This window comes from Nyctereutes procyonoides, unplaced genomic scaffold (assembly GCF_905146905.1).
Source record: "Nyctereutes procyonoides isolate TBG_1078 unplaced genomic scaffold, NYPRO_anot_genome, whole genome shotgun sequence".
NCBI classification, from domain to species: domain Eukaryota; kingdom Metazoa; phylum Chordata; class Mammalia; order Carnivora; family Canidae; genus Nyctereutes; species Nyctereutes procyonoides.
In genome coordinates, this window is record NW_026575120.1 from 41,300,803 (window position 1) to 41,327,262 (window position 26,460).

Here is a 26,460-nt window from a genome sequence, read left to right on the forward strand (position 1 = left end):
CCATACACATCGGCTTGAGAGCAAAAGCGACGAAAATCGGAGAGACTTTGAAACAAAGCACCGTGTCCGACTCGGGAGGAAGCCGGGCGTCCCCGGGCACAGACTCTGCGTCCTCAGGGCCGTGCTCCATCCCCACGCAAGGCCCCTGCTCCTCCCCACCCCTGCGGCAGACGGCCCTTCCGCCCCCGCACAGCACCCCACGCGCCAGGACACCCTACGCCACGCGTTGGTGGGGGCGCCTGGGAGTCTCGGTGGGTAAGCACCCCGCTTGGTGGGTTTTGTGATCTCAGGGTTGCGGGATCGAGCTCCGCATAGGGCTCTGCGCGACCTGCGGAGTCTGCTGGAAGATTCTCTCTCGCCCCCGACCCTCCCTGTTCCCTCTCTACATAAAGAGATGAATAAAGTAATACAGTGAAGTAGAAGTCGGCGGAGTCATTCGGCCACTGGAGGGTCTGCAAAGCGCGCCCTCGATCCTGTCCAGCGGCGCTGGAGGCGACGACCAAGATGCACGGCGCCTCCCTCCCTCCCTCCGCCAGCGTCCTCCTGAGGGTGAACAGCATCCTCACTTTACCCCTGCCCGTTCCCCATTTCGGATGCACCTGCTGAGCGCCAACCGCCTCGTCAGCACCGTGCTGGCCGCCGGCACTGGGTGGACAGGTGGCCAGAAGCTCGGCCTGTGAGCTTCCCCGAGGAAGGGACAATGCGTCTACCTTGGGGGGGACCTGGAAGGCTGCTCGGAGGAAGCTCCTTCGATGGGAGCCTAGCAGTACGAGGGTTTGCAGTGCGCTGAGCGGACGCCCCAGGAGTGCCGGGCGCCCTCTGAGGCTCTGGGCACAGGGGGCAGAGCCGCCGCCACGGGGCGGGCGCTAGTGGGGGCTTGTCCTGAACTCATGAACGACGGAGCGCGAGCTCAGAAGTTAACCAAAGAAGTGCAGGGTGGGATGTGGAGTCAGCGCTCCGGGGTCCGGCCCCCAGGAGTGGGGCCAGGTCCCGGCCACGCCACGGCCCCGCGAGGAGCCGCACTGACCTCCGCGTCGGGGGTCAGAAGCTGCCCGGTGCAGCCCAACAGGCCCCCCTGTGCGGCCGGAGCACCAAGGGTCACGCGTGGGCACCCGGGCCGCCTCCTCCCACTGCTGGGGACCGAAGGTGCTCGTGGGTGCTGCTGGCTCCCGGCCCCGAGCCCCGGCGGCCCTGGGAAGCCCTGCCCCGCCGGCTCGTGTGGCGCCTGGGATCGCCAGCGGGGAGGGGGCGGGCGGGGATAAGAGCCCGCTGTGTTCCGTGTCGCCTGTTCCCGGAAAGCAGCAAGCTCAGCGCTCCCGTGAAAGTGGCTTTGTTCCCCTGGCGCCGCCTCTGGGGCAGCGGCCGGGTTTCGTTCCCGGCCCCGGGCGATAGGACTTGATTACCCCTCGATCCGGAAAATGGACCTCAGCGGGGGCCACTCCTTCTGGCCACTTGCCCCGCAGGCCGCCCAGCGACAGGCAGGCGGGACACGTGTGGCCGATTCCACGTACCCCGCACACGCGCCGGGTGGTGACAGCGACGCTGCTAGACCCGCTGTACCGGGCAGTGTCACCCGCACAGTCTGGCCCGGAAGGGGGCCCCGGGGTGCAGTGGGCGCCGCCGGGGCTCAGCGAGGCGGCCCCCCGGGGCACATGGCGGACGCTCCGCTCTGAGCGTGGCCGACGGCCCTGCTGCGTCCCAGGGAGCGGGGGTCCTCTGTCCCCTCCGTGCTGCGGGACGTGGGGGCCACCGGGGCCTGCTCTCGCCTTCCGCGGCCCCGGCGTCCTCCTGACAAACACTCGCACTTCCCCTTTCCAGCGCAGGAGGCACAATGGGTCAGTGTTTGGAGAGCAGACTCTGGCTTCCTGGTTCCGTCCCCAGCTGGGGTCCTGGCGCCTGCAGGGCCCAGGGCCGGGGCGGGGGGGCGTGCGGCTCCCCGGGCTCCCAGGCCTTCCAGGACCTCCTGGGCCCAGTCCCCCCGCGGCCTACCCTTCCTGCACTTCCTCCCCTCGGAGCAGGAGTGACGGGGTCACAGACCTTTTTTTTTCCAAAACGTCTATTTTTAGGTCCCACGGGAGCTGCCGCAGGAGGCTCTGTGGGAAGCGGGGTAACATCTGCTCCCCGGCCGCCGGCCGCGGCTGGCCTCACGCGGAAGCTGGCAGGGCCTAGGCGGTCCCGCGCTGCCCAAAGCCCACACAGCACGGAGACCCCGCTGCAGGGCAGCGCCCCAACCCGGACACCCCGGTGCACCACCTGCACACGAACCCCGAACCCACGCTCCCTGCCTCCCTGTGACAGGCGCCTCGTGAGGCACGGTGAGGACTCACGTCGCCTGTTGTTAATAATTACAGATTGCGCTGGACTTTTACGTGCTCTTTTCTATTTAAGATTTTATTTATTTACTCCTGAGACACAGAGACAGAGAGGCAGGGACACAGGCAGAGGGAGAAGCAGGCTCCATGCGGGGAGCCCGACGTGGGACTCCATCCCGGGACCACGGGGTCACGCCCTGGGCCGAAGGCAGGTGCTCAACCGCTGAGCCCCCCGGGCTGCCCTAAAGTATTATTCTTAAAAGGCAAAGCTTTCTACGGGAAGTTGGGTATCAGTGTTTTTTTTTTTTTTAAAGGAAGTCCTTAATCTTTGAACGCTTCTGTGATTTGTCTAAGAACAACAGGCCATTCACCAACCTTCTGGAAACCAAAGGAAGGATGGCCAGGCAGCCAGATATAATGAGAATTAATTAGGGAAAACCCCTGGAAGACTGGAAAATCGGGCCCCACATACGCCGCAAACAGGACGCAGTGACGACCGGCCTCCACGCGGATGGTGTCTGGCTTTCTCGTTCATAAATCTTCACGTCAAAGCCACGGAACGTGGGTGCCAGGCGGCCTCAGTCGGTGGACCGTCTGCCTTCGGCTCAGGTCCTGGTCTCAGGTGCTGGGATTGAGTCCCACGTCGGGTCCCTGCTCAGTGGGGAGCGCGCTGCTCCTCTGCGTCTCCCTCTGCCCCTCCCTCCTGCTTGTGCTCACTCCCTCTCGCTCTCAAATAAATAAAATCTTAAAAAAAAAAAAACAACCATGGAACGTGAACGCGTTCCACATCTACGGGCAGCATTTTCCAGGAGAGGCGGGAATGCGCTCCCAAGGTGAACCGGCCCCGCCTGCTAGAAGGGCCCGGCCTCCCGAGCTGCCAGGCCGGCGCTGGCGTCGCCGTCGCGGCTCCCGTCCGGGCGCAGGCGGTGGACCTGCCAGGACGCCCCCCCCCGCAGACGGACTTGCCCCCTTGGGAAGCGTTGCTGCATCCGCCCGTCCGGGGACACAAGCACCAGGAGCGCGGATGCACCAGCCCCGGGCGGCTGCGGCCCTGCGTGTCGTCTACACTCCGAGCGCATCCCGTTTCCAGCCAGGATCTGCTTCCAACACGCTGGCAAGGAGACTCCTGCCCCGGAGACGCTGAGCGGATGCTTTCCTGGCCGTGAGGGTTGCCAGGCACCCCCGACTCTCCAGATGCACCGGGCGAGCAGGGCCCCTCGGCAACCTGCAAAGACACCTGGGCGTGCGCACCCAGGAGAGCAAACTGCTTCTTGTGCACGGCAGATGGAAGAAAGGCGCGGGGGTGAGGTCCTGAGGATGCGGGGCCGCCCGGGGCGCGGGGGCCTCCCACACGGAGGCGGCGCGGGGTGGACGCCGCGGAGCCGTGTCCCGTCTGAGTTGGCACCTGGCGCTCTTCTCAGGGCTGCTGATACTCTGTGGCCAGAGGGGCCCCGGTGTGTGCTGTCCTTCGTCCGCGGGAGGACAGGGGCGTGCTCAGCCTTCGGGCTCCCACAGGTGACTCCACGTCCTCCCTCCGTGTTCCGTTAGCCGGTTCCGCGCAGCAGCAAGTGGCCCCGGTGACCGGAGATCTCTGCCTTGCAGCTGCTTCCCATCGGGTGGGAGTCCAGGTAGATGGGACTGCCTGGCACCGCCACCGGCGTCGGGCTTGAGGACAGGGCAGCAGGGAGGAGGCACCCCCGCTGCCCCCAGGAAGCCCCCCTCGTGCGGAGCCCAAGAGCCCGGAGAAGGTGCTTTCCAAGTGGAGGGAGGCCGGTGCACCTGCTGCAGGGCCCGCAGAGGAGATGGCAGGTATCCGGATTTGCACATGGACGGACGGATGGAGGGAGGTCGGCAGCACACACGGACCCCTCAAGACGCGGCCCAGGTCGGTCGGTGAGGCGCCGTCCCCGTGACCTGTGTGGTTGAGGGTTCCCAGAAGGATTCCAGTCCCACAACGGGTCCAGGCCACGGACAGGAGACCTCGATGCCCCTGCCTCCTGCACACCCCCCAGCTGGCCGGGCCTTCCTCTGGGAACGCACACGAGCTTCCGGCTCACCTCGGCCGCGGACCTTCTGAGGAAAGGCTCCTGTGGCCCGGCCCAGGCCAGCGACATGTGGGCCCTGAGCAGCTGTCCTCCCGCCTCGACTGCACCACGGAGCGCCACAACCCCGTGCGGAGGGCGCGGGGCACAAACCTGCCGCTTGGACGTAACTGGGAAACCCCATTTCCTGCAGAAAATCGGATGCACGTAAATCCTAGGCCTCCTTCTAGAATGATCTCCCACAACCTCCGGCGTTTGGGGACTTTCCTCCCGGATGCCCCTGGCACACGTGGTAACTGGGAGCCCGGACAGTTAACGGGACGTTTTTGCTCTAATTTTGGAAACGGTAATTCTGTCGTTCTTAGGAGGTCACTGGTGCTCAGACCCCGAACCAGGTCCCTAGGCAGGTAGTGGGGCTTGACTGCAGTGCCCCAACCACCCCAAGGACCCCAGGCCCCACGAGGTCAGCGCTGGAAACCTCGGCCTCCGTCAACGCCACGTGGCTCCTCGCCATTGCTGAGTGCATGACGCACAGTCTTGGAAATATGAGCAAAACACGGAAGACAAGTTTTTGCGAGAAAAAGCAAGGTTTCTTCCCAAAGCATCAGGATGTTACTACTAATTACTGTCCGTGTGCCACTTGGCAGGCTTACTCGGTCCTCAGAACAACAGCTCAGGGGGTGTGCAGTCACGTCTTCCAGAAGCTCCCGTGCCCTGTGTGCCACAGCTGGGTTCCCAACCTCGGCTCTGCAGCGAAGCATGCTCCTCTTCACTCTGGACCCGGCCTCCTGGGTCAGAATCCCGGCGCTCCCACACGGCAGGTGCATCAGCCAGCTCGGGTGCCACACACGCTGCAGACGCGTGGATTAAACAACGAGAATGTGCTCCTCACGTCCTGGGGGGCTGGCTGCCCCGGGTCCAGGCTGGTCCCTCCCGAGGCCTCTCCTGGGCATGCAGACGGCCGCCGTCTCCTCCCCGTGTCCTCACGTGGTCGTCCCTTCCAGCTGGTCTACATCCTGATCTCCTCTTCACCCCCTGTGGATGCCTCCTTAGGACCCCTGTGCACCCCCCAGGACGCCCCCGAAGGACCCCCCTCACCCCCTGTGGATCCCACCCCTCCTTAGGAACCCTGCAGACCCCCCTAAAGAACACCCCCTATAGAACCCCTGTGGACTCCCCAAGGACACCCCCTGTGGACCCCTGCAGACCCCCCACGAAGGACCCTTTCACCCCCTGTGGATCCCACCCCCTCCTTAGGAACCCTGCAGACCCCCTAGACACCCCCTGTGGACCTCCCCATGGACGCCCTCACCTCGTGGATCCCACCCCCTCCTAAGCCCCCTGCAGAACCCCCTAGGACCCCTCTGTAGACCCCCTGCAGTCCCACCGCACAGACCTCTCCTCGGGCCCCTCTATAGACCCCCCTCCTTAGGACCCCTGTGGACCCCCCAGGACACCCCCGAAGGACCCCCTCACCCCCTGTGGATCCTTCCTTAGGACCCCTGTGGACCCCCCTACTGAAGGACCTCCTCACCCCCTGTAGATCCCACCCCCCTACTTAGGACCACTGCAGACCCCCCTAAAGGACACCCCCTGTGGACCCCTGCAGACTCCCCGCTGAAGGACTCCCCTCCTTAGGACTCCTGTAGACCCCCCCAGGACACCCCCTGTGGACCCCCCCAAAGGACGCCCTCACGCCCTGTGGATCCCACCCTCTCGTAAGCCCCCCTGCAGGCCCCCCTAGGACCCCTCTGCAGACCCCTCTACAGACCCCACCGTGGGCCCCTCTGTAGACCCCCCTACATACCTTCCCTGGGAAGGGAGGCCGCTCTGGCCCCCGGGGCTCCTCCCGGCCCAGCAGGGGCTGCAGGGAAGGCCGCTGGAGTCCCCTCGCACTCAGCCAAGGGCAGCTCTGCACACCCCGGCCTCTGGCTGCCTCCACAGGGCCTCAGTTTCCTGCCTGTCCCCGTCCCCACGGCAGCCCTAACTCTGCACGCATCTCTTAATGCACGGGCACCAGGCCTGGCTGGGCACCGTTCTCTCCATCTCAGTGGTCAAGCGACAGCTGGTCTGACAACCTCTGTGCCTCAGCCCACGCGGCGCCTCCCGAGGACAGAGCTCTCCAGAGCAGAAAGCCGAGGTGTGAAGGAGCAGGGTCTCCGGGGAGCAGCCAGCGCCCCATCAATGTGGTCCCTGACCTTGCCGGAAGTGACCCACCTGTTCCCTGCCACGTGGGGCCATCAGCGGTGGTGCCCTGATAGCTCACCATCAAGGGGTCTGTGCCCCGCAGCCTCCCCCAGCGATGCCCATCGGGTGCCACACCGACTCCTGCCCAAGGGGACAAAAGATATGGCTCCGTGTCTTCCAGAAACATCCGCTTCCCTCCTGGAGCTCTGGCTGCAGGAGCACCTCTCCCCTTCTTTCCTCAGAGCAGACCCCTCAGGGGTCAGGATAACAGGTATCCTTCTGTTTCTAGCCTTTTTATCATAAATTCTCCCCGGGTTCTATCCCAACCCCGTCTGCTCCAGGAAACAGGACACCACCCCAAGCTTGAGGCTTCACACCCCACATGGGATCTGGCTCCGAAAGGCCTTCAAAAATGCCGCTTCCCGCAAAGACAGTGATTTATCTGCTTGACCCCTGCGCATACTTCAGGCACCTGTGGATCACCTTCCCCGACCTGCAAGTCCCGTCCCTGCATCACCTTGGGGTTTCCGGAGCTCAGCACAGGGGTGGTGACCGTACAGCCAACGTTTACCACGTCAGCCGTGCTGAAAACAGGGAACTCATGATTCTGGCCAAGAGGGCACAGCCTCACCCCTCCCCGAGCCTCATGGAGCAATGAGACCCAGGACGCCCCACGACCACAGCACAGGAGACCCGGACAGGTGGATGGACGGTGGCTGTCTGGGAGCCTCGGTGTGCCCTGGTTGCCTTGCTGCATCCCGCAGGTCCCCAAACCATCACCCCTAGCACGGACAAAACAGCTCCAGGAAGAGCCCGCTCACCTCGCCGCTCACCCAACACGCCAAGGGAAAGAACAACCTGACACCAAGGGAAACCCTCGCACGGTGGGTTTAGTGAAGCCGAGCGGAAAGCTCCTACTTCCTAACACCCCCGCTTCCCAGACGGGGGAAGGCACTGGGGATGTCCCCTCCACAGAGGGCGTCTTGGGAGGGAACGGCGGGAAGCTGAGCATCAACACCTGCCCGGGGCAGGAGCCACTGAGCACCACGGGGAAGGAGACCAGACGCCATTAATCCAGAGCCTAACACAGCCGAGGGGAGTCCAGGATCAATCGGAAAGCCCGCTCCCCGCACAAGGACAGGGAAAGCCACCTGGATGGGCATGCACAGTTAATGACAACAGCGTTGACACCACACAGGTGCTGGAAAGGTCTGGTGAGGATTTTACAGCAACTCATCACCATGCTCCAACAAACAACGGTGCGTTCTCTTGAAACAAGTGAAAAAAAACAAAAGCAAACGGAAAAAAAAACTCTCAGCAAGGAGGTAAAAGTTACCCCCAAAACTGGAAATTGTGGGACCGAAAGAACAATGTGCACAGCAGCAGGGCAGGGCTGACGGGGAGGGGATCCTGGACTCGAGGAGCCAGCAGGGGCACGTACCCCACGTGAGCAGCACAGCAAAACCCTAACAGTGAACAAGCTGAAGCCGAGGGGCCTGTGAGCCAGGGACGCGACCCCACGGTTGTGCCACCCGTGGCCCAGGAGGAGAGGGAGGGGCAGCTGGGAGGCCACGAGAAGAAACGGCGTCTGGAAACCCCCCCAGGCTTGGCCCAGGGCGTGACCACTGAGTCAGGGAGCCACATGATCCCCGAATAGGATAAACACCAGGAAAACCCACCCATTGCGACAAAGCTTCTGAACCCGAGACAAGATGCCCATTGCACAGGCAGCCCGGACGGGGGGCACCACTCCAAACGTGGGCAACTGCTCATCTGAAACCAACAGGCCAAACGGAAGTGGCACCAATTTCCAAAAAAAAAAAAAAAAACAAGGAAACGAACCACCAACTAAGAATCCCACATGTGGCCTAAACATCCTTCGCCAACAGGGTCGAAAAATTCACAGGTGGCAGAGAATGAACAGGGCTTGTTTGGAGACCCATCATCCCCTTAATGAACGGCCAAAGCACGTTTTCCAGAAAGAACGAAAATCCTAAGAACGCACAAAATAACGGGGACACAATACGGGGTTATGGAAACCCAAATAAAGCAAGAAAAGAGAAGCAGAGGGGGGGAGATCCAGGGCAGCAAACAGAAAACTCCCCCGAGAGCTGTGCCGGTTGGATGGATGCTTAGGTCTCTGTGCCTCCTTCGTCCCCACCCATGCTGCGGGGACACGGGCCCGCCACGCTGCAACTGCCCCGCTCTCCCTACCGAGCGGCCCCTCTTTCCCGTGGGTCGCACCCCCTTTCTCAAACCAACCTTCCAGTCCCTAGAAGTCCGGCTCGCGTCGTCGTTGTCCTACGGCTGCTGCCATTCCCCGTCCCGCCCCGCCCCCCCCCCCCCCCGCGCCGCCGGTACTCCACTGATTTGGGCACTTCCAGAATCGCTTCATCGAGTCCCTTCACATGGACCTGCTGTCGGTGTTTTGGTTGAAATCACGGTAGATGCGCATGTGAGCTTGGCTGAGATTTGACGCCTTTCTGGCCTGACCCTCCCGTCTGCGAACAAGGTCTTGCTCTTCCTCGGTTGCTGTGCAGCTGCCTCCTGTTATGCTTTTAAACATTCTCAGAGAGGAGCATCACCTTCAACGCCACCGTTATTTCGGGCCGGCTTTGCCCCAAAGGCCGCCAAGAGCCTGCTGAAGACAGGAAGCCGCAGGTCAGCTGGTGGACCGCATGCTCTGGAACAGCCCGCCCCGCAGGACGAGGGACGGCGGGCCGCGTCCGCTCCGCTCCTCCAGCACACGAGGGCTCCCAGACACCATCTTCCTGGACCAGCATTTGTCCTCCGGGGACCCTTCTTCCTTCCTGTCAGAGCCATCCGGGAGCTCCACAGCATTCCAGAAGCTTCTTGGGCTGCACGTGGGAAAGCGGGCCCACCCCCGGTTCCTCCAGCCCCACTGTCTCCCGGTGTCAAGTCACCTTCCTGGTCGCCCGGAGGCACGTCGTCCATCAAATATCCGAGAGAGGACAGGGCTCCAGGCCGGGATGGGAAGCGGAGGCGGTGCCCTGACTCCCTAGTCTGGGGCTCATGGGCTTGTATCCCAGCAGGATGGAAGCGGGTGGGGGCGGCAGGTGTGGACGCGGAGCAGGAAGGGTGTGGCCAGCGCGAGGGGTGGTCTGGACCCCAGCTCCTACCGTCCCGGGGCCCTGTGACCTTCCCATCACAGGGGAACACCAGCAGGGACAGCCGTCGAAGGAGACGGGAGGCCAAGCAAGTGGGAAGGAACCTGCCTGAGTCAACGCTGCAGGGCCGCCCCCGACCCCATGGTGCCTCCACACGCTGCTCGCGGCTCCCTCCAAACCCGGGGAGAGGACACCGAGCATAGGGCCGAACAAAAAAGCAGAGCGGCAGCAGCCGGGACCACGCCTTAAAGCGGTTCCGGCCGCTTGCCCGGACCCTCACCCGCATCCGACCGAGCACCTGCCGCCCTAGTTGCAGGCACGGACGCCCCCACCCAGGGCTGTCAGGTCAGATTTCCCAAAGATGCTTTCAGGTCGCGGTCCCGTCAGCACACCAGCGCTCTGGGAGGCGGCGATCCTCGCGAGCCCTCCCTGTGCAAGCCAGCACCCCCGTGCCCCGCACGGGGACGCAGCCGCCCGACGGCAAGCTCGATTAAGAAACCCGGTCACAGGACACCACGCATCTCCGCGCCCCGGGAGGCCACACTCTGTCCCCAAGGCGACCCTGCCCTGCACAAGCACGTGTGGCAGAGGCAGACTCTACCTGTAAGGTAAGCCTGCCCCAAGGGGCCACCCCTCGACCCCCAGCCCAGGACGGGGCACGGCCTCAGGGCAGGACGAGGGGTCTGCAGGGGGGCCCCTCCCCATGTGTGCCCGTGGGTGGTCTCCCGCCTGAGACCCACGGAGGGAGAGGGTGACTGCTCTGGCCTGGAACCCAGGGGCCCACACCCTCCAGTCTCACCTGGGGGCTCACAAAGACATTCCCGTGCTGCCCAGTTAACGGTGAATCCACATGCATGCAAAATGCGTGGGAAACTAGCCCCGTGTGGGGACGTCCAACATTAAAGCATCAAAGTGCAAAACCACGGGTGATGCTGGGACACACGCCAGCCTCTGGGCAGGGCGGAAGTAGAGACCACGACACCTGCGGGTGCAAAGACCCCGAAGGCGACACCACTGATGAGCTCGGGCTTCATTTTGTTGGAGAGACGGCCCAGCCTTTCCCCCAATGGAGCCTCTGGGGCCCGCTCGTCTGGCCCCTCACCCGCCCCATCCCTGCAGCTACTGGCCGCATGTCAGCAGCCCAGACCCGCACCCGCCCGCGCCCTGCAGGCTCAGCTGCTCCAGGTGGAGCCCAGCACCGGGAGGGACCCAGACGCCACCCCCCACCCAGGTTACCCCAGCGGCCGCATGTCCCGTGCTCAGTCCCGCAGCGTTCAGAAGTCCTCCTCCCCCGGCGGCGACCGGGCGCATGACAGCAAACCCCGCACGCTGCCCTGTGCCCTCCCTGCGCCCGCCCTCCGCACCGGCCACAGCCCTGCCTCTCCCGGGAAGCGGGGGCACAGCACCTGGGTGCAGCCCGGGCCTCAGTCCCAGCCCAGCCTCCGTGCCCCAGGCCCCGCGCGGACGGGACGCCGGGAGCCAGGCAGGCGGCTCTCTGGGTTTAAAAGAATGTGCTGCGCTGGGAAGCCCCGGCCCGAAGCCGACGCCGCGCATCTGTGGGGCAGCTTTCGGCCGCCCCAGTCCCGGCAGAGACAAAGCAGGGCTTTCTTCTGGAAGGAGGGGCCCTCCGGGCTCCGGGGCTGGGCGCCCGTGTCTCCCAGGGTCTCTGGGAGTCTCCGCTCCCTTCCCCGGGACTCTGCACCCCCGTCCCCTCCCCCACAGCCAGGAGTCCTGTGGGGCGGGGGCGGGGATGGGGGCCGAGAGCTGCGCTTACCTGGGCAGCGCGGGGCGCCCCTCGGTCCAGGAGGGGCCCGGGAAGTGGCGGCGGCGTTAGGAGCTCCGCCGGCTGTCCCAGGAGGCCCTGAGAGCCAGCAGCGGCCCCCACCCCCGGGGGCAGGGCGACTCTGGGTTCCGGTGGGGGGGGGGCGGGGCGGGCCGGGGGCGGAGGCCCATTCAGCGGGCGGGGGCGGGGTGGGGGGGACTGGGGCCTGCCGCGCCTGCCGGTGGCTGGCTTGCTTGGGGCCTCAGGCCCGCCCCGCCTGCTGGGTCCGCTTCCTCTCCAGTCCTCTTCCCTCTCCCTGGTTAACCTCTTGCAAACCCCCAGCTGCAGCCCTGCCCAGCTCTGCTGCAGCCCGGGGCCGCCTGTCACCATCACCGTCACCGACCGCCAGGGCAAGCAGCCAGGACAGAAGCGCCCCCTCCCGCCCAGTGGCACCTCCTCCGAGGTGGACAGGACCCCTGGGCTCCTGTTCGGTGGCGACGTCCTGCTGCTCCGGCCCCCGCAGGTCCTCCCCACACTCCCGCAGGCGGCAGCGCCAACCCACCCAAGAGGCGCCGGGCCCTGGAGATGGGAGCCCCCAGGGCGGACCCCTAAGCACAGCACCTGTCCCTCCTGCCTCGGCCTGGCCTGGCCTCCCTCCAGGGATGCCCGGCTCCTGCTCTTGGCGCCGCACGTGCCCACCTGCCGCCTGGCCCCAGGGTGGCCCTGGCACCCGGTCGTCACCCTGCACAGGCCGACACCCCGGTCCCCGCCAGGAAGAGCCCCAGGACCGCTCCCCAGCCTGGCGGGCATTTCCTCCAGCTTGTTTATGCGTTTATGCGCCTGCAGGGCAGCAAAGATGGGTCGGAAATGTCTGACGGGCCCAGGACGGGCGCGGCCGTGAGGGATGCCCCCCCCCCCCCCCCCTGCCGCCGGACGCTCCTGTGCTGCCCTGGGCCAGGAAGGCCCGGGAAGGCGCTGCTCGGCGGGCCCTTCCCAGCTGCTCTGTAGACGCCGAGGGACAGACAGGCTGGGAGCAGCCGCCCGGTGGGTCCAGGGGAAGCGGGACAGGCTTCCTGGGCGCTGCCACCACGACCGGGACGCGGGGGGGTCGACATGTAAGAACCGCCTGGAGACACGGCCGCCCCGCCACCTCCTGCTCCTCTCACTGGGCCGCAGCTACGGTCACAGCTGTGCTCTGAGCGGCAGCGGCAGACGACCCGGGTCGGCAGGCGGACGCCCCCGGGCTCACACTCGCGGGGCCCCGGCAGGCGGCTCACACGCACACGTGCCCGGCCGCTCGCCCTCCACACACTCAGCTCAGGCGGTGCCAGGACGTCCGGGAGCCTCACAGGGAGGCTGCTTACAGGACGGGGGCCACTCGTGCAAACTGCAGGGGGGCCCAGGACCGCAGACAGGGGACACCCAGTGACGCGCAAGCAGGTCTTCAGCAAGGGCCGTGCCCCAGACTCGAGACCCAGGGGTCCCGGGAGGCCCCGTGTGACACACGAGGGACGTGGATCCTGGGGGTGCTCCTGACACCCAATGACAGGAGCTGCAACCCCCACGAGCTCGGCTACACCCGAGTTGGCAGCGGCCGACGTCCAGGTCCTCCGAGGCCCGGCACAGCACCCACCCGCAGAGCGTGCAGCCACCCGCACCCGAGGGCACACGGAGGTCGCCCAGGAGCCCCCGCCAGCACACCAGGGCCCTGGAGCACCGCCCGTTCCCGTTTTCCCAACTACCCAACGCTTATTTCCCTGGCTGCTGGGTTTATTCATGCGATCTCTCTCCACCACATATGAGCACATAGTGCATGATGCGTCCTAAATGCCCCCAAAAAGCAAAGGAGCCCTGAATCTGGGCCCAGGTGGGGACACATGCGTGCAAATACGCGCTGGAACGCGACGGCCTGCAAAGCAGAGACGGTGTCTCTTCACCCAACCAGGGGGCTCCGGTCAGGGCCTCTCCGGGGCAGGGACGCGTCCTCACCGGGGGCTCGGGGGAACGGCCCCAAAGGCACAGGGGCAGGTGGACCACAGCCAGGAAAGAGGGGCGGGAGGCAGACGGCGCGTCTGACCCCGCATGGCCCACGTGGCTCGAGGCCGCCCCCCCACGTGCATCCCCCGGCACCGTGCACCTGCGGGCTGGCGTCCCAGTCGGCAGCGAGGCTGGTCCCGGGGGCTCCCCGCTCAGGCGCTGCCCCCCACCGCGTTCTCAGAGGCGCCCAACTGGCCACTGAATCCGCTGCCGGGGGCCGCTGCGGCATGGACGGGCCGGGCTCCCCCTGTCCCAGCCCAAGGACCGCGCTCCACTTTAGACCGGGATGAAGCACACGTGGGAGGAAACAGCAGATTTCAAGACGCGTGTTTGGCAGGTTGTCCCATCCACACGCCGGGGTCCACGCCGCCGTCCCAGCGACCGTCCCCAACACCACGCGGGGCACAGCTACCCCCGCACCTGCTGCAGTTTACATGGGGTCCGAGGGGCGTCTGGGGGGCTCCGCGGGCGGCCTGCGTCTCCCTCTTCCATGCCCCTCCTCCTGCTTGTGCTCGCTCTCTCTCAAATAGGTAAATCCTTAAAAAAAATTTGCAAAAATAAAAGGTGTCCTGAGAGGTCCCACAACTAGACAGCAGAGGACCGGGGTGGCAGCTGGGGCCCACCAGGGGAGTCTGTCCCCCCCCCCCCCGGGCTGGCTGCAGGCTCAGAACGGGGCGGTGGGCAGGCCAGCGGCGGTGGGGGGGGGCAACCCCATCCCCCGGAGAAAACAGAGAAACCTCTACTCAGAGATTCCAGAACAGTCTGCCAGAGGGGGAAGAAATGAGCTGATTCAAATAAACTGGGAAACCCGAAGATCCCTCTCCATCAAAAGCAAGCACACAAAGGCCGGCATTCATCGGGGCCGGGAACCGGCGGCTCACGTGGGGACACTTCCAGGCTGGCCCGCGGGGACGAGGTGTCAGCGGGGCGTGTGCCCAGAGCCCAGTGAATGGACGCTCTCACGCCCAGGCTGCACCCGGCTCCAGCAGCCCGCCAGGCAGGGGTGTTTATTTTCAAATATATTTTGTGACACTCAACGTTCTTTTCTTCATTTTCTTCATCTGGGGCTGGGCAGGGGGGTGGTCAGGGGCCAGTGAGCTCGCTGCTCATGCACAAGGGGGTCGACGGTCACCGGGAGGGAGGCCCTCTCCTGCACAGACCGGGGTGCACGGGCATGCACGTCGCCCACACGCGCAGCTCCACGTGCTTGCTCCGGGGTCTGCGCATTCGGAGGGCTCTGGGGTGTCCAGGAACGTCACGCGTGTGCACATCCAGCACAGGCCTTCGTTCCCGTTATACACATTCTCAGCCCAAGCTCATGAAATTTCAAGAGAAGCGTGGAGGCGGGGACAGGAAGGAAAGGGGGCGCCTGGTACAAGGGTTGCACAATTTGTCACGCTTTGAAAAATGACATTTTTTTTAATAAAAATAAAGCACTGCCTCAAATTCTTTCTCTCTCTCCCCCTCTCCCTCTCTCAGCAAGAGGGTCCTGGACACGCTCGCCCTCTGGCAAACGTCACGGCCTGAAACCAGCTCCACAGGGGCCCGGCGGTGCTCAGCACACCCCTGCACCCCAAGGCTGCAGCCCCAAGAGCTCCACCCCATCCTGCCCAGGGATCAGAGTCCTGGTCATCACAGCTGTCCCCACGACAGGAGGGGGGCTGCTCGCGTGACAGCCAGGGCCCCAGAAGGGCCAAAACACTCTCCAGAATGAGGACAAAATGGAAACTAAAAAGTGTAGAAGCCCAGTTCCAAGTCGGGGGAGGGGGGCTCCCCACCCCATGCATGGCCCTCCTACGACTCACCCCGACCCTGACCCCATACACCCGGGGACACAGCCCGCCAGGCCCAGGTTGGTCCCCAGCACCCCCCCCCCCACAGTCCAAGCTGTCACCTGGGCTCTGAGAGACCAATCCCAGGCCCCCGCGGCCCCTCCTGGGTCTGACAAGGTCACGGGAGCGGCTCGCAGAGCTCAGGGGACGGCTCTGTCCCTAGGTCACCGCTCTCTGAGAAACCAGAAGGGAGAGCTGCCGGGGGCGGGTGGGGGGGGGAGCGCGGGGCTCCCAGGCCCCCCAGGGCCGACGGTCCCCGCGTCACCCACTCACCAGCCCTGGAGCCCCCCAGACCCCGTCCTTGTGGGTGTTTCTGGGGCTTCATCCGGAGGACGGGATTCATGAAATCACAGGTCATGGGGGTGGGTTCACCCTGCGGCCCCACCCCTCAAGGTCGGGCTGCCGCTGGGGCTGTGGGGGGGTCCCCACCTGTAACCACGTGGTCGGTTCCCCTGGCAACCAGCCCCCTCCAGGTGCTTTCCTGACCTCACCTCGTTAGCATAACAGGAGACACCTGAGCTCCTGGACTTAGGGAATCTGGGGGGGGGGGGGGGGCTCCATGCTGGGAATGCGCTGAGACCAAGTCTGTCCTTCTCCAGAAATCCCAGCATCGCAGGCTCACACCTGGAGCTGCTGAGGGTGCTAAGGATGGTGTCCCAGCACGCCCGCGTTTCCCGGAGCTGTAATGCAGGCGGGTCAGGGGTGCATTTAACACGGGGACAGCCCGGGCCGGTGCTGGAGGGTCCCGGGTGGGTCAGACCTGCTGGTCTCCGGAAGCTTCCTGCCCCACCCACAGCAGCAGGAGCAGGTCAGAGAGGGGCAGTCCTTGCTCTCCAGCCCCCGACCTCCGCTTCTCATTCCAGCACCCGCCAGGGCCCTGGAGCACCCTCTGGCACGGCTTCTGTGCATGTTGCTTTGCACCGCAAGAGCCCTGTTTCTGCTGCGGGGTGGATGCGAGGTGCCCATGGCAGCCCCGGGGACACCCGGCACTGAACCTAAGTGGCCACAGGACCCGGGGGACACGTGGATGAGGGAGCAGAGGGCAAGCGCCGCACCCAGACCCGCAGGGCCCGGTGGGCCGGACCTGCGACGCATTCCCTCCACGACCAGGCCAGAGTGAGGGTCCTGGGAGCCCCGTCTGCACAAGGCCTCGCCCCCCCCCCGCTGCAGAGCATCCCCCCAGCGCCCTGTCTTAGGCAGGATTCTGCCAAGTCATCCCCATCCTGCCTGCGGAGCCTCTGCCCTTCTGCACCAAGAATCCTGCTGGGCCAGTTTAGCAAGTATCCCCTCCCCCCCACATCCTTCTCAGAACTTTCCGTCCACCTACCTGTCCCTCTGCTCCTGGCTCTCCGCTGCTCCCTTGCAGCTCGGGCTCTCCCTGCGGCCACAGGACCAAAAGAAATCTGTCTTTCCCACCTCTGGCGGGCGTCTGCCTCCCTTTCTCTGACACCTGTCCTGTGGGTCGTCCAGGAAGTGACCTGATGGTGCTGGGGTGTCTGGTGCTGGGCTGATTCGGACTCTGCCGACACCCCAGCACCTTGGATGACACAGGAAGGGACTCTGCGGAGTTAGGGGTTGCACTAACTGTGCCCTCAAACAACGCCCGGAACCGGAATGGGACTGAGGCCCTGACAGTAGTAACAGCAGAGTCGGGAACCTCTCCCTCCCTCAGCCTAGTCAGCATGTACTTGTGGGGTCCCTCCCAGCCTTCAAAAGCCCATACCTCCTCACCAGGCGAACCACAGTACGAAGGGGCCGGGCACCGGGCACCCAAGTCCTCGCCCAGGACCTCCCCGCACCGGGGCATCCCTGATCATCCCCGCTTACACGCGGCATATCCGAGAGGACAGGGCTGCTGAATGGGAGGGTCCCGCGCACACGTGGGGACCGCACCCACATTTACTCCCCACCAAGGGCTCCCATATTCCCGCTTTAACTCCTCGTATAAAATCCTACACACAGAAGTAGGGCAGGGCAGTACGATAAGCTGCATGGAGCCTCCGCCCAGCAGGTCCACTGGCAGCCGGTATGGCCTCAACCACGCCCGTGCCATCTCCCCTAGTGGGATTCACAACAGACCCATAGGCTGGAGAGAGATCATTCTGGCTTTACGTGCAGAAGAATTACAGGGACACCCTACTTTCTTTATCCGCTTTCCCCCCAAAGCCGTATCTTGCAGGAGACCAGGACCTTGACATTGATATAGTCGGGATAGGCCACATTCCCCCCGACACGGACCCCTCTGGAGCCACGGCCACTTCCTTCCCACCTTCATCCCTCCTGAGCCCTCGAAACGCTGTTTTGCGTTCTACAGTGGTGCCTCAGCACGGGTACGACATGAATGGAACCATACAGTATGTCACCTTTAGGAAATGTCTGCTCTGGAGATTCGTCAGGGCTGTTTAGGTCTCAAGAGCTGGTTCACCCGGATGGATGAGCTGGGCTCCACAGGGTGCAAGGACCCCGGCCTCTATGACCATTCCCCTGTAGAAGGACAGCTAGGTTGTTTCCAGCTTTGGGCCCCTAAAAATAGAGGCACCATAAACACCCGTGGGCGTCAGTCTATGTCCTCAGGATAAAACTCGAGGCTCTTCGTCAAGTCACATGTAGCAGCACGTGTAGGTTATTTTTTTTTTTTTTTTTTGGAAAGTGCCAGACGGTTTCCCGTGGACAGGCTGTACCTGTCACACTCCCACCAGCAGGGGAGGAAAGTTCCAATTTCTCCACATCATCACCAGCACTTGGTGTTGACGCTATATTTTTATTTCACCGATTACGTTGGGTCTGTAGTGATGGCTCACGGTGGCTTTACTCGGCCTTTCCCCAGCAGTAACGACCCTGGGCGTGCTTCACAGGCTTCTCTGCTACCGTCCATCCTCTTCGGTGAGAGGACTCTTCCTGGCCTTCACAGGCCTCCTGATCGGGTTGTTTCTGTCTTTACTGCCGAGTACTTATAAGGCGCAATTTGCTCCCGGTCTGTGGTCTGCCGTTTAACCTCTTCCTACAGAAATCTCCTTCAGTTCTGATGAAGTCCTACTTCATCAATTTTCCCTTTTATGGATCGTGCTTTGGGTGCTCATCTAACAACGCTTGTGTAGCCTGGATCCCAAAGATTTTCTGCTATTGCATTTTCCTAAAATGTTTGCAGTTTTATGTTTCAGTTTATGATCCATGTGAAATTAATTTTAGTATAAGATACAAGACTTTGCTGCTTTTTTTTTTTCTTTTTGACCGTGGGTGCCCAATGGCTCCAGCAGCACCATTTGTTGAAAGGACGGTTTCTCCTACATCGATTGCTCTGCACGTTTTCCGAAAGTTGGGCAAATTTGTGGGTTTTGGGCTTTCCATTCTGTTCCAGGGGTCTTGTGTCTGTACCTCACCCTACACTACATGGTCCTGATACTCAGGGTTACCTAGAAAGTCCGCACAGTAATCAGTCCCTGCCTCCACTTTATTCACGTTATTTTAGCTAGTCCACATCCTTTGCACGTCCACATAAATTTTAAAATTATCTTGTCTATAACCAAAAAAATCTTGCTGGGATTTTGATAGGAATTGTGTTAAAACAGTGTATCAGTTTGAGAAGAACTGACATCTTCACCAGGGTGAGTCTTCCAAACCACGAACATGGAATGCCACTCCATTTATTTAGATCTTTGATTTTTTCCATCTATCCTATGGAGTTTCCAGTGGAGGAGTCTTGCATGTTTTCTTATGTTCACACCTTATTATTTTCCTTTTTTTGGTCTATTATGAACAGCGCTGTGTATCTCATCAGGTCTGTGCATGTTCACTGGTTATAGAAATATAATTGATTTTTGTGTGTATCTCTTATGTCCTACAATCAGCTGACTTTATTTGTTCTAGAAGGGTTTTTCGTTTTTTTTTTGTTTTTGTTTTTGTTTTTTTGTAGATTCCTTGGACTTCTTCACATAGATAAATTGTGAATCTGTAAAAAGCAACAATTTTGTTTTTTCCCTTTCACTCTCTGGTCTTGTGCCTCCTTTTCTTGCATGATGATCCTGCAGAACTTCCAGGTTTAGGTGCGAGCTGCAGGGTTTTTGTAGATTTTTACTAGTGTTTTGCTGGAATATTTTAGTCGTGAATAGACATGAATTTCATTAAAAAAGTTTTTTTGACATCAATCGATATAAAATCATATGGCGTTTTTCTTCTTTTCCACTATGTGTGATGGCCGACACTGATGGATTTTGAAATATTGAAAAAGCTTTGCATCTCTAGAATAAATCCCCCTTGGTGAAGATGTTTAATTCTTTTATATACACTATTGTTCTATGTCCTTGGCTTCGCCTAAGGAGTTTTGCGTCCGTTCACAAGGGATAACAGCCTATCGTCCCCTTTTTGTTGTCTTTGTCTGGTTTTGGTACCAGAGTTCACACTGGTTTCGTGGGATGAACCAGGATCTGTTCTCTCTCCTTCTGGTTTCTGGGAGGAGTTCTGTAGAATTAGTGTTGATTCTTTACACGTCTGGCTGAATTCTCCAGTAAAACCGTCAGGGCCTGGAGATTTCTTCGGGAAGAAAATGTGCACTGCTGCCCTCTTCCTGTCTGCAGGATGTGCCGTGATGGGCCCCTTTCATCTCTGGTATTAACAATTTGTGTCTTCCCTTTTTTTTTTTTTTTTTTGTCCGTCTTTTGAGAGACTGACCAATTCTCTTGATCATCTCCAAGAACTGCTCTTTTTCCGTTTATTTTTCTCTATTGTTTTTGTTCAGACTTTTGTGATTCCTGCTTTACATTTTTAGTATTTTCTTCCTTCTAACCACCTTGAGGTCATTCTGTTCTTCTTTTTCTAGATTCTGGAGGCAGGCATGCAAACTCTTCCTTTCAGGCTTCTCTCCTTTCCTGACGTGTTTCCTGCCACAGGTGCCCCTCTCGGCACCGTCTCAGCACTGTCCCACCAGGCGTGAAATGTCTTGCTTTCATTTTATCCAGTTCGATACACTTCTTGAGATTTTTCTCTTGGACCCATGGATTATTTGCAAGTGTGTGGCTTCATTTCCAGGCCTTTTGGACCCCTGGATTCCCTGCATGGCATCCACACTCTCTGCTCTACAGAAGCCCGCTGCACAGCCCAGGATATGGCCCACCCGGGTTTGTGGTCCTGGGGCTCACGGCCCATCCACTTCTCTCCTCCACCTTCTGGCATCTATTTCACATGTGCTGCCAGGGGTGTGGTTGCGCTTTGCAGGAGAAACAGAGAAGACTATGCCTTTCCCTTGCCAGGAGGCCAATGCCACTCTCCTGACGGGGCTCTAAAGCAAATGCTCTCATTTATGCACACAACGGCACCTGGCTTTAATGACACGGAGCCAGGCACTACGTTCGATGCCCAGCACATCCCACCCCAGCCCTGCGCGCTGGTCAGATGAGGCATTACCACGTCTGCAGATGAGAAAACTGGTTCAGAGGGTTACCACCTATGAAAGGAGCGGCTTTTCCATGACTGGACTTCAATCTGGGCCCTCTGAGACCTTCTGTGTCACTGGGTGACTTGCAGTTCCGCCGAGAAGAGTGAAAACTGAGCCCTAATCTGACAATGCAGAACAAAACGCCCCTCGCTGGGGGTGAGGCTGACTGGCATGCAGTCCCGGCTTTGCCCCCCACCCACTGTGTGGCCCAGACAATGTGCTTACGTCTCTGTGTCCGTCCCCCCAGCTGTCAGTGGGTCAGCAGGGATAGTGACCCTCGTGATGTGACCACAAGACGAGAGAAATCACACTGTGAAGAACACGGGGCAAACATCACCTGCACGTGAGCTACTGCAGTCACCTGCCTGCGGTGTGCACAGCATGTGGGACCGCCACAGGGAAGCAGGGCCCCCACGTCCCGAGCACCTCATGGACCCACAGCATCGGGGGCGGCCAGATTAAATATTCAGAAGGCACTCACAGGTGTTCTTAGGATGAAAGAGGTGCCCCCTTCATGTGCTGGCTTTTCATGCCTGAAGTCAGAGCCCTACATCCCCTGCGTGGGAGTCTACACACCGAAGGCACTGAGAACGCCCCGACGCTGAATGCACATTGGGTGTGCAGGGCCCGCGTGGCACAGACTCAGGAGCCACACCTGCCCCCCGCCTGACACCCGGGCCGGCACCCACACCGAGCACGCCAGCCTCACTCTGCTTCCCACGCCTTTCTCAAGTTCCAGAAGGTCCACTTTCTGTGATGCTTCCATAAACGCATGCACCTGCCCCCCTTCTCTGTGTTTCAGTCCCACCTGCTAAGAAAGGCGAGCGAGCTCTGCCTGTAAACAGAAGCAGGTACGGTCCTGAAGCCGTGGGGGGACCTGGGAGAGGGACAGCCCTTCCTGTAAATGACACACCCATCTGGTGTCCTCTGGGCAAACGAGGGCCGCGGCACCAGCCGTCCTCACAAGCACATCCCCGGGGGAGGCGGCAGGAGTCCAGGGCACCCAGGAAGCCTGATGACCACTCAGGGAACCCTCGTCTGCCTCCCCCGGGGCAGCAGGAGGAAGAATCTACCGGCACAGAGAAGGGCCTGAGAACGCACGCAGGCCTCCAGCGAGCAGCATCCCCGCTCCCGGTGCCCGAGGCCTGGAGCGGCTGGACCTTCACGGCAAGCGGGGGACGTCGGCAGGAAGGGGTGCGGAGTGGACGCCCTTTGCTCCCCTGGGCCCACGTGCCCTTGGGCCCCATGCCGAGGGCGGGACCTGAGCAAGGGCCACAGCAGAGCTGTCCCAGTGGTCGTCACCCCGCAGGCAGGTCCAGGAGAGCGGGGTCTGGGGCCGCCCCACAGCCCCAGGCAGGGAGCCCGCTGACCCCGCAAGTCCTCTGCTAAGGGCTGGGCGGGCTTTCCAGATTCTGCTTCCAGCTCCAGGCAGCAGCAGGAGTTGAAAAGCACAGACACTGCCCCCGAGCGCCCAGGACCCGGTCGCCCCCGGAGCGCCGCGGCCCCCGCCGAGAGCCGCCCTCCCTCCTGAGGGGTCCGAGACGGGACTCCCGCGGAAACACGTCCCTGGGAGACGCACAAGCCGAGCAGAGGAGATGCTTACCGTGGGCCCCCCTGTACAGGCTGCTGGCGCTGCCCAGCTGCGGCCCCGGCGGGGTGAACGGCAGGTAATGCGGGGGCGTCGTCACTGGAAGAGAAAGCAGACGCCAGCTCTGCCGCCTCGACCTCCCCGACGCCGAGCCGCCATCCGCCGCGGGCTGGCTCCTCGCTTACCGTACGGGGTTTCTGGAGACACGGGAAAGGCCGGCGTGGGAGAGGCGGAGGAGTCGCTGCCACTCTTGGCCGGAGAGAAGGTCCTGCCGCTGATCCCGTCGGGGTCTGGGGGGTACGCGGGGGCCACCGTCTGGAATTGGCACAGGGAGTCGAGTGAAGGCCCAGGCTGGCCCACGGCGGGGGGACAGGAGGCCGGGCCCTGTGCACAGCCCTGCCGCCGGAGGCCACGGAGAGCTCCTCAGGGACACGGAGGAAGGTGTCCCTACGGCGCGTCCACCTGCTACGGCGCAGAGCCGGGGCACTGGGCAGCGGCGACGACAGGTCACACCACCCGCCCCCGTGGCGAGCTCACAGGCAGCGGGAGCAGAGCGGCGACCAGAGAACTGGTCCAAATCCCCGTCTCTGAGCTCTTCTAGGCTCCGACCCCCCTGTCCCGTGACAACAAAGACCCCACGGGTCAGGAAGGGCTCGTCGCCCCGGGCTCCGACCCGTCTGCTGCACCCTGGTCACACGCGGGTGCTCTGTGGGCCCCACGTCCACGCCGACCCACCTTCTTCCTGCTTCCCTCCCAGGCCCACGGCTCCGGGCAAGCACCCTGGAGCCACCCTGGGCCCCCGCCACCCGCACCGTGCTCAGGCCACAGGGGCTGAGCACCTGGGCTTGCCCGCCCGCACCCCCGCCTTCCGGAGAGGAGCCCCGTCTACGGGGCGCAGTGGGGTGGCGATGGGACCACGACCGGGGTGGCACGTACCTCCTTGGTGTCCGCTGCAGAGAGGAAGGGAGCCAGGCTGGTAGCCTGTTCTGCACCGGGGGCCTTTCCCCATCCGCACTTGGGGAAGGCCGGCTGCCCCCCAGCACTGTTGTCGTACTGCCCAAGGCTCAGCTTCCGGAATCTTCCGCCCAACGGCTCGTCACCCAAGGAGCCTGACAGGAGAGACACTCGGGCTGCAGGGGCCTTCACCGCAGCAGAGGACACACCCCTCCGTTGAAACCAGACAACTTCTCACAGTCCCTCCTATTTTTTCTGGTTCCAGAACATTTTCAATGACCAAAAGGGAGCCCCCGTGCCCGGTCCCCTCCCCTGGGCCCTGGAGACCCCCCGCCCCCGTCTTGTCTGTCTCTGGGGACCTGCCGGTTCTGGACGCTTCCTACAAACAGACGCATCCAGCAGGTGTCCTTCGCTCTCCGGCTTCCGTCACCGAGCATGATGTCCCAGCCTGTCACCCTCTGAACCCACTTTGGCTCACTCCTCGCCTCCCCCAGCGTCGGGTGCAGGAGGCATCTCGTGCATCTGGTTCCCAGGCACAGGGAGCCCCGAGGCCGGGCCGGCGCCCGCCCTCCCCTCGCTGGCTGCCCCAGGACTCTCGATGGCCGGCAAGCTGGACCGGGGCCTGGGAGACCAGCCACGCTCGGTCACTTGGCCGTCGAGGGGACACGGAGAGACGCAGCCCCGCCGTGATCGGGCCACGCGGACGTTACAGCAGCGGGACTGTGGGAGGCCGCAGCCCCCGGATGGCCAGGCCCCGGTCCACGCTGGACGCAGCTGCCACCAGCCTGCCCCAGAAGGTGTGCTGAGGCCCGGCTCAGGGAGATTCCGGGGTGCCGAGGACAGTCCTCATCTGGGGAACCTGGACGCCCCCGTTGAGCCCCTACAGAAGTGGCGGATCCAGCCTAAGGCACTGGGGTGCCCATAAAGGGCTTCCACAGGGCTGAATCCACCTGCCCCGGGAGACCAGCACTGTGGTCACCAACCTGCCACTGAGGCAGCAGAGGTACAAGAGGTCACTTGCTCCGATTACTCGCTTAAAAAACTGGATTTAAAAAAACGGGGACGCCCAGGTGGCTCAGCAACTGAGCATCTGCCCTTTTAATCAGGTCCCGGGATCGAGTCCTGTGTCGGGGTCCCCACGGGGAGCCTGCTTCTCCCTCTGCCTGTGTCTCTGCCTCTCTCTGTGTCTTGCCTAAATAAATAAATAACAAATAAAATCTTAAATAAATAAATAAATAAATAAATAAAATCTTATTTATAAATAAGAATAAGTCAATAAAATCTTAAATAAATAAAATAAAAAAATCTTATTTATAAATAAGAAATCAATAAAATCTTTAAATAAAATCTTACTTATAAATAAGTCAATAAAATCTTAAATAATAAATAAGTAAATAAAATCTTACTTATAAATAAGAATAAGTCAATAAAACCTTAAATAAATAAAATAAAATCTTATTTATAGATAAGAATAAATCAATAAAATCTTAAATAAATAATAAATAAATAAATAAATAAAATCTTATTTATAAATAGGAATAAATAAAATCATAAATAAATAAATACCTTAAAATACAACCACAACAAAACCCAGAAGCCCCCTGGCAACTCTGCACCCCGCTGTAAATGCACTGAGCGCTGGTTACTTGGAGCCCACTTGCATCTTCCTAGGGCGACTCCGGTTTCTCGAGGGGACTGTCCGGCCTCGTCCGTAGATAAAGAGCCGGGGAACCCGCGAGCTGGGTCACACCCCTCCTCTGCCCTGCGTCACCACCCTGGTCCCTGGCACGGAGGCGGTGTCCACGCCCAGTGAAGATCCCAGGTGACTGCTCCGGGCAGCCAAGGGGGCCAACGCCTGTCCGGAAGGCCAAGGGGAAACCCACGGCCTCCTGGAGCGTGACCTGTGCCTGCCAAGTGCCCCGAAGCTCTGACCGGAGGGGACGCGGCGCCAGCTGGGCCCGCACAGCCGGTCCTGGAAGCTGCCTTGGGTTCTCGGAGCGGGAACAACAACGGCCCGAGGCGGCCCAGCTGGGTGAGGCCTCGCGATTTCCGCTCAATTGAAACACGCGCGTCTTCTAAAGAGGGTGGCAGAGGCCACAGGGCAGCGTGACGGCGGGAAGCCCACCCCACCGGCTTCAGGTCCCCGGAGCGGCTCTGGAGCTGCGGGCCTCCCCGGGGGCGCAGGGACCGTCCGCCACCCACGCCTGGAGCAGCGGAGGCCTCTCCCCCGCTGTCTGCCCACGCGCCGGCCTGCGTCACAGCCCCCGGGAACGGCCCCGGGAACGGCCCACCGCGGCACCGGAGCGAGCCAGGCAAGCCAGTCTTCCGCGTTGCAAAACCGAAAATCCTATCCCCTGGGAAACACCGCAGCGCTTGGTCGGCAGCGTCTCTCCCAACACGGCCCGCCAGGACGGCAAAGGAGACGGCCGAAGAAGCTCGAAGGCCGCCCTTTGATATGAGGAATGTCAGCAGCCCTTTTCCTCCGGTTTCCTCCAAATCAGAAGGGACCCAGAGCAAAGATGTGAGAAGCCACCGGTGCCAGAGGCAAGGTCACTACTCAACCCACTGAGGCCCCGGCAGCACAGCCTGGTGCCTGGCCTCAGGTCCTTTCTGGCTTATTGCAATTTATTTGCCCCTTAATGATCTGTCCCCATCCCAGGCCCGCTTGGGATCTCGCTGGCCCGCTCCTCACACACATCATCTTTGAGAGACCGTAGCGTGACAGAGGACGGCGGCCAGAGGTGGCCACCCCCAGAACCACCCTCAGCAGACGGCGGTGCGGGCAGGCCCCGCGGGGCCCCCGGCTGGGAGCGATGACGCGTGGTCCTTCTGGCTGGAAGAGCTGCGACTCTCAGGTCGGTCCCTGCTGGGGACGCCACCACCTCTCCCTGCTAACACAGACTTTTCGGCCCTCTTCCCGTGGCTTCCTACAGCTGCCCATCCCTGACGGTGCTTGCGCCCTTGGTGGGGGGGGGGCACGTCTGCGTGGACCAACCAGATCCTAGCACACGCATGGCAGAGCTTTGGGCAGCAAGCCTCCCACGCCAGAGGCCAGGAGGGTCGCCGCCAAAGCAGACTTTCCAACACCGGAGGGCGGGGGTGGTCCCTCCACAATTAAAACGCTGCCATGTGGCCTGGCAGTTCCACTCAAGAATTGAACACACTCGGACTAGGACGCTCCCAGCAG

The 26,460-nt window shown here is 61.8% G+C and overlaps 1 protein-coding gene across 14 annotated transcripts in view; it reads right to left on the reverse strand.

Annotated features, from left to right (window-relative positions):
• The window catches only part of TNS3 (tensin 3), a 159,743-nt gene that overhangs the window by 21,459 nt on the left and 111,824 nt on the right, over positions 1-26,460 (reverse strand). For 13 of the 14 annotated variants that reach the window (XM_055334625.1, XM_055334619.1, XM_055334624.1 and 10 more), the window contains 3 exons: positions 23,256-23,428; positions 22,505-22,634; positions 22,335-22,418 (listed from right to left, as the gene is read on the reverse strand). In XM_055334625.1, the coding sequence (XP_055190600.1) occupies positions 22,335-22,418; positions 22,505-22,634; positions 23,256-23,428 (387 nt within the window). The remainder of the gene's footprint in view (positions 1-22,334; positions 22,419-22,504; positions 22,635-23,255; positions 23,429-26,460) is intronic. The other variant, XM_055334618.1, reaches the window with a different exon arrangement.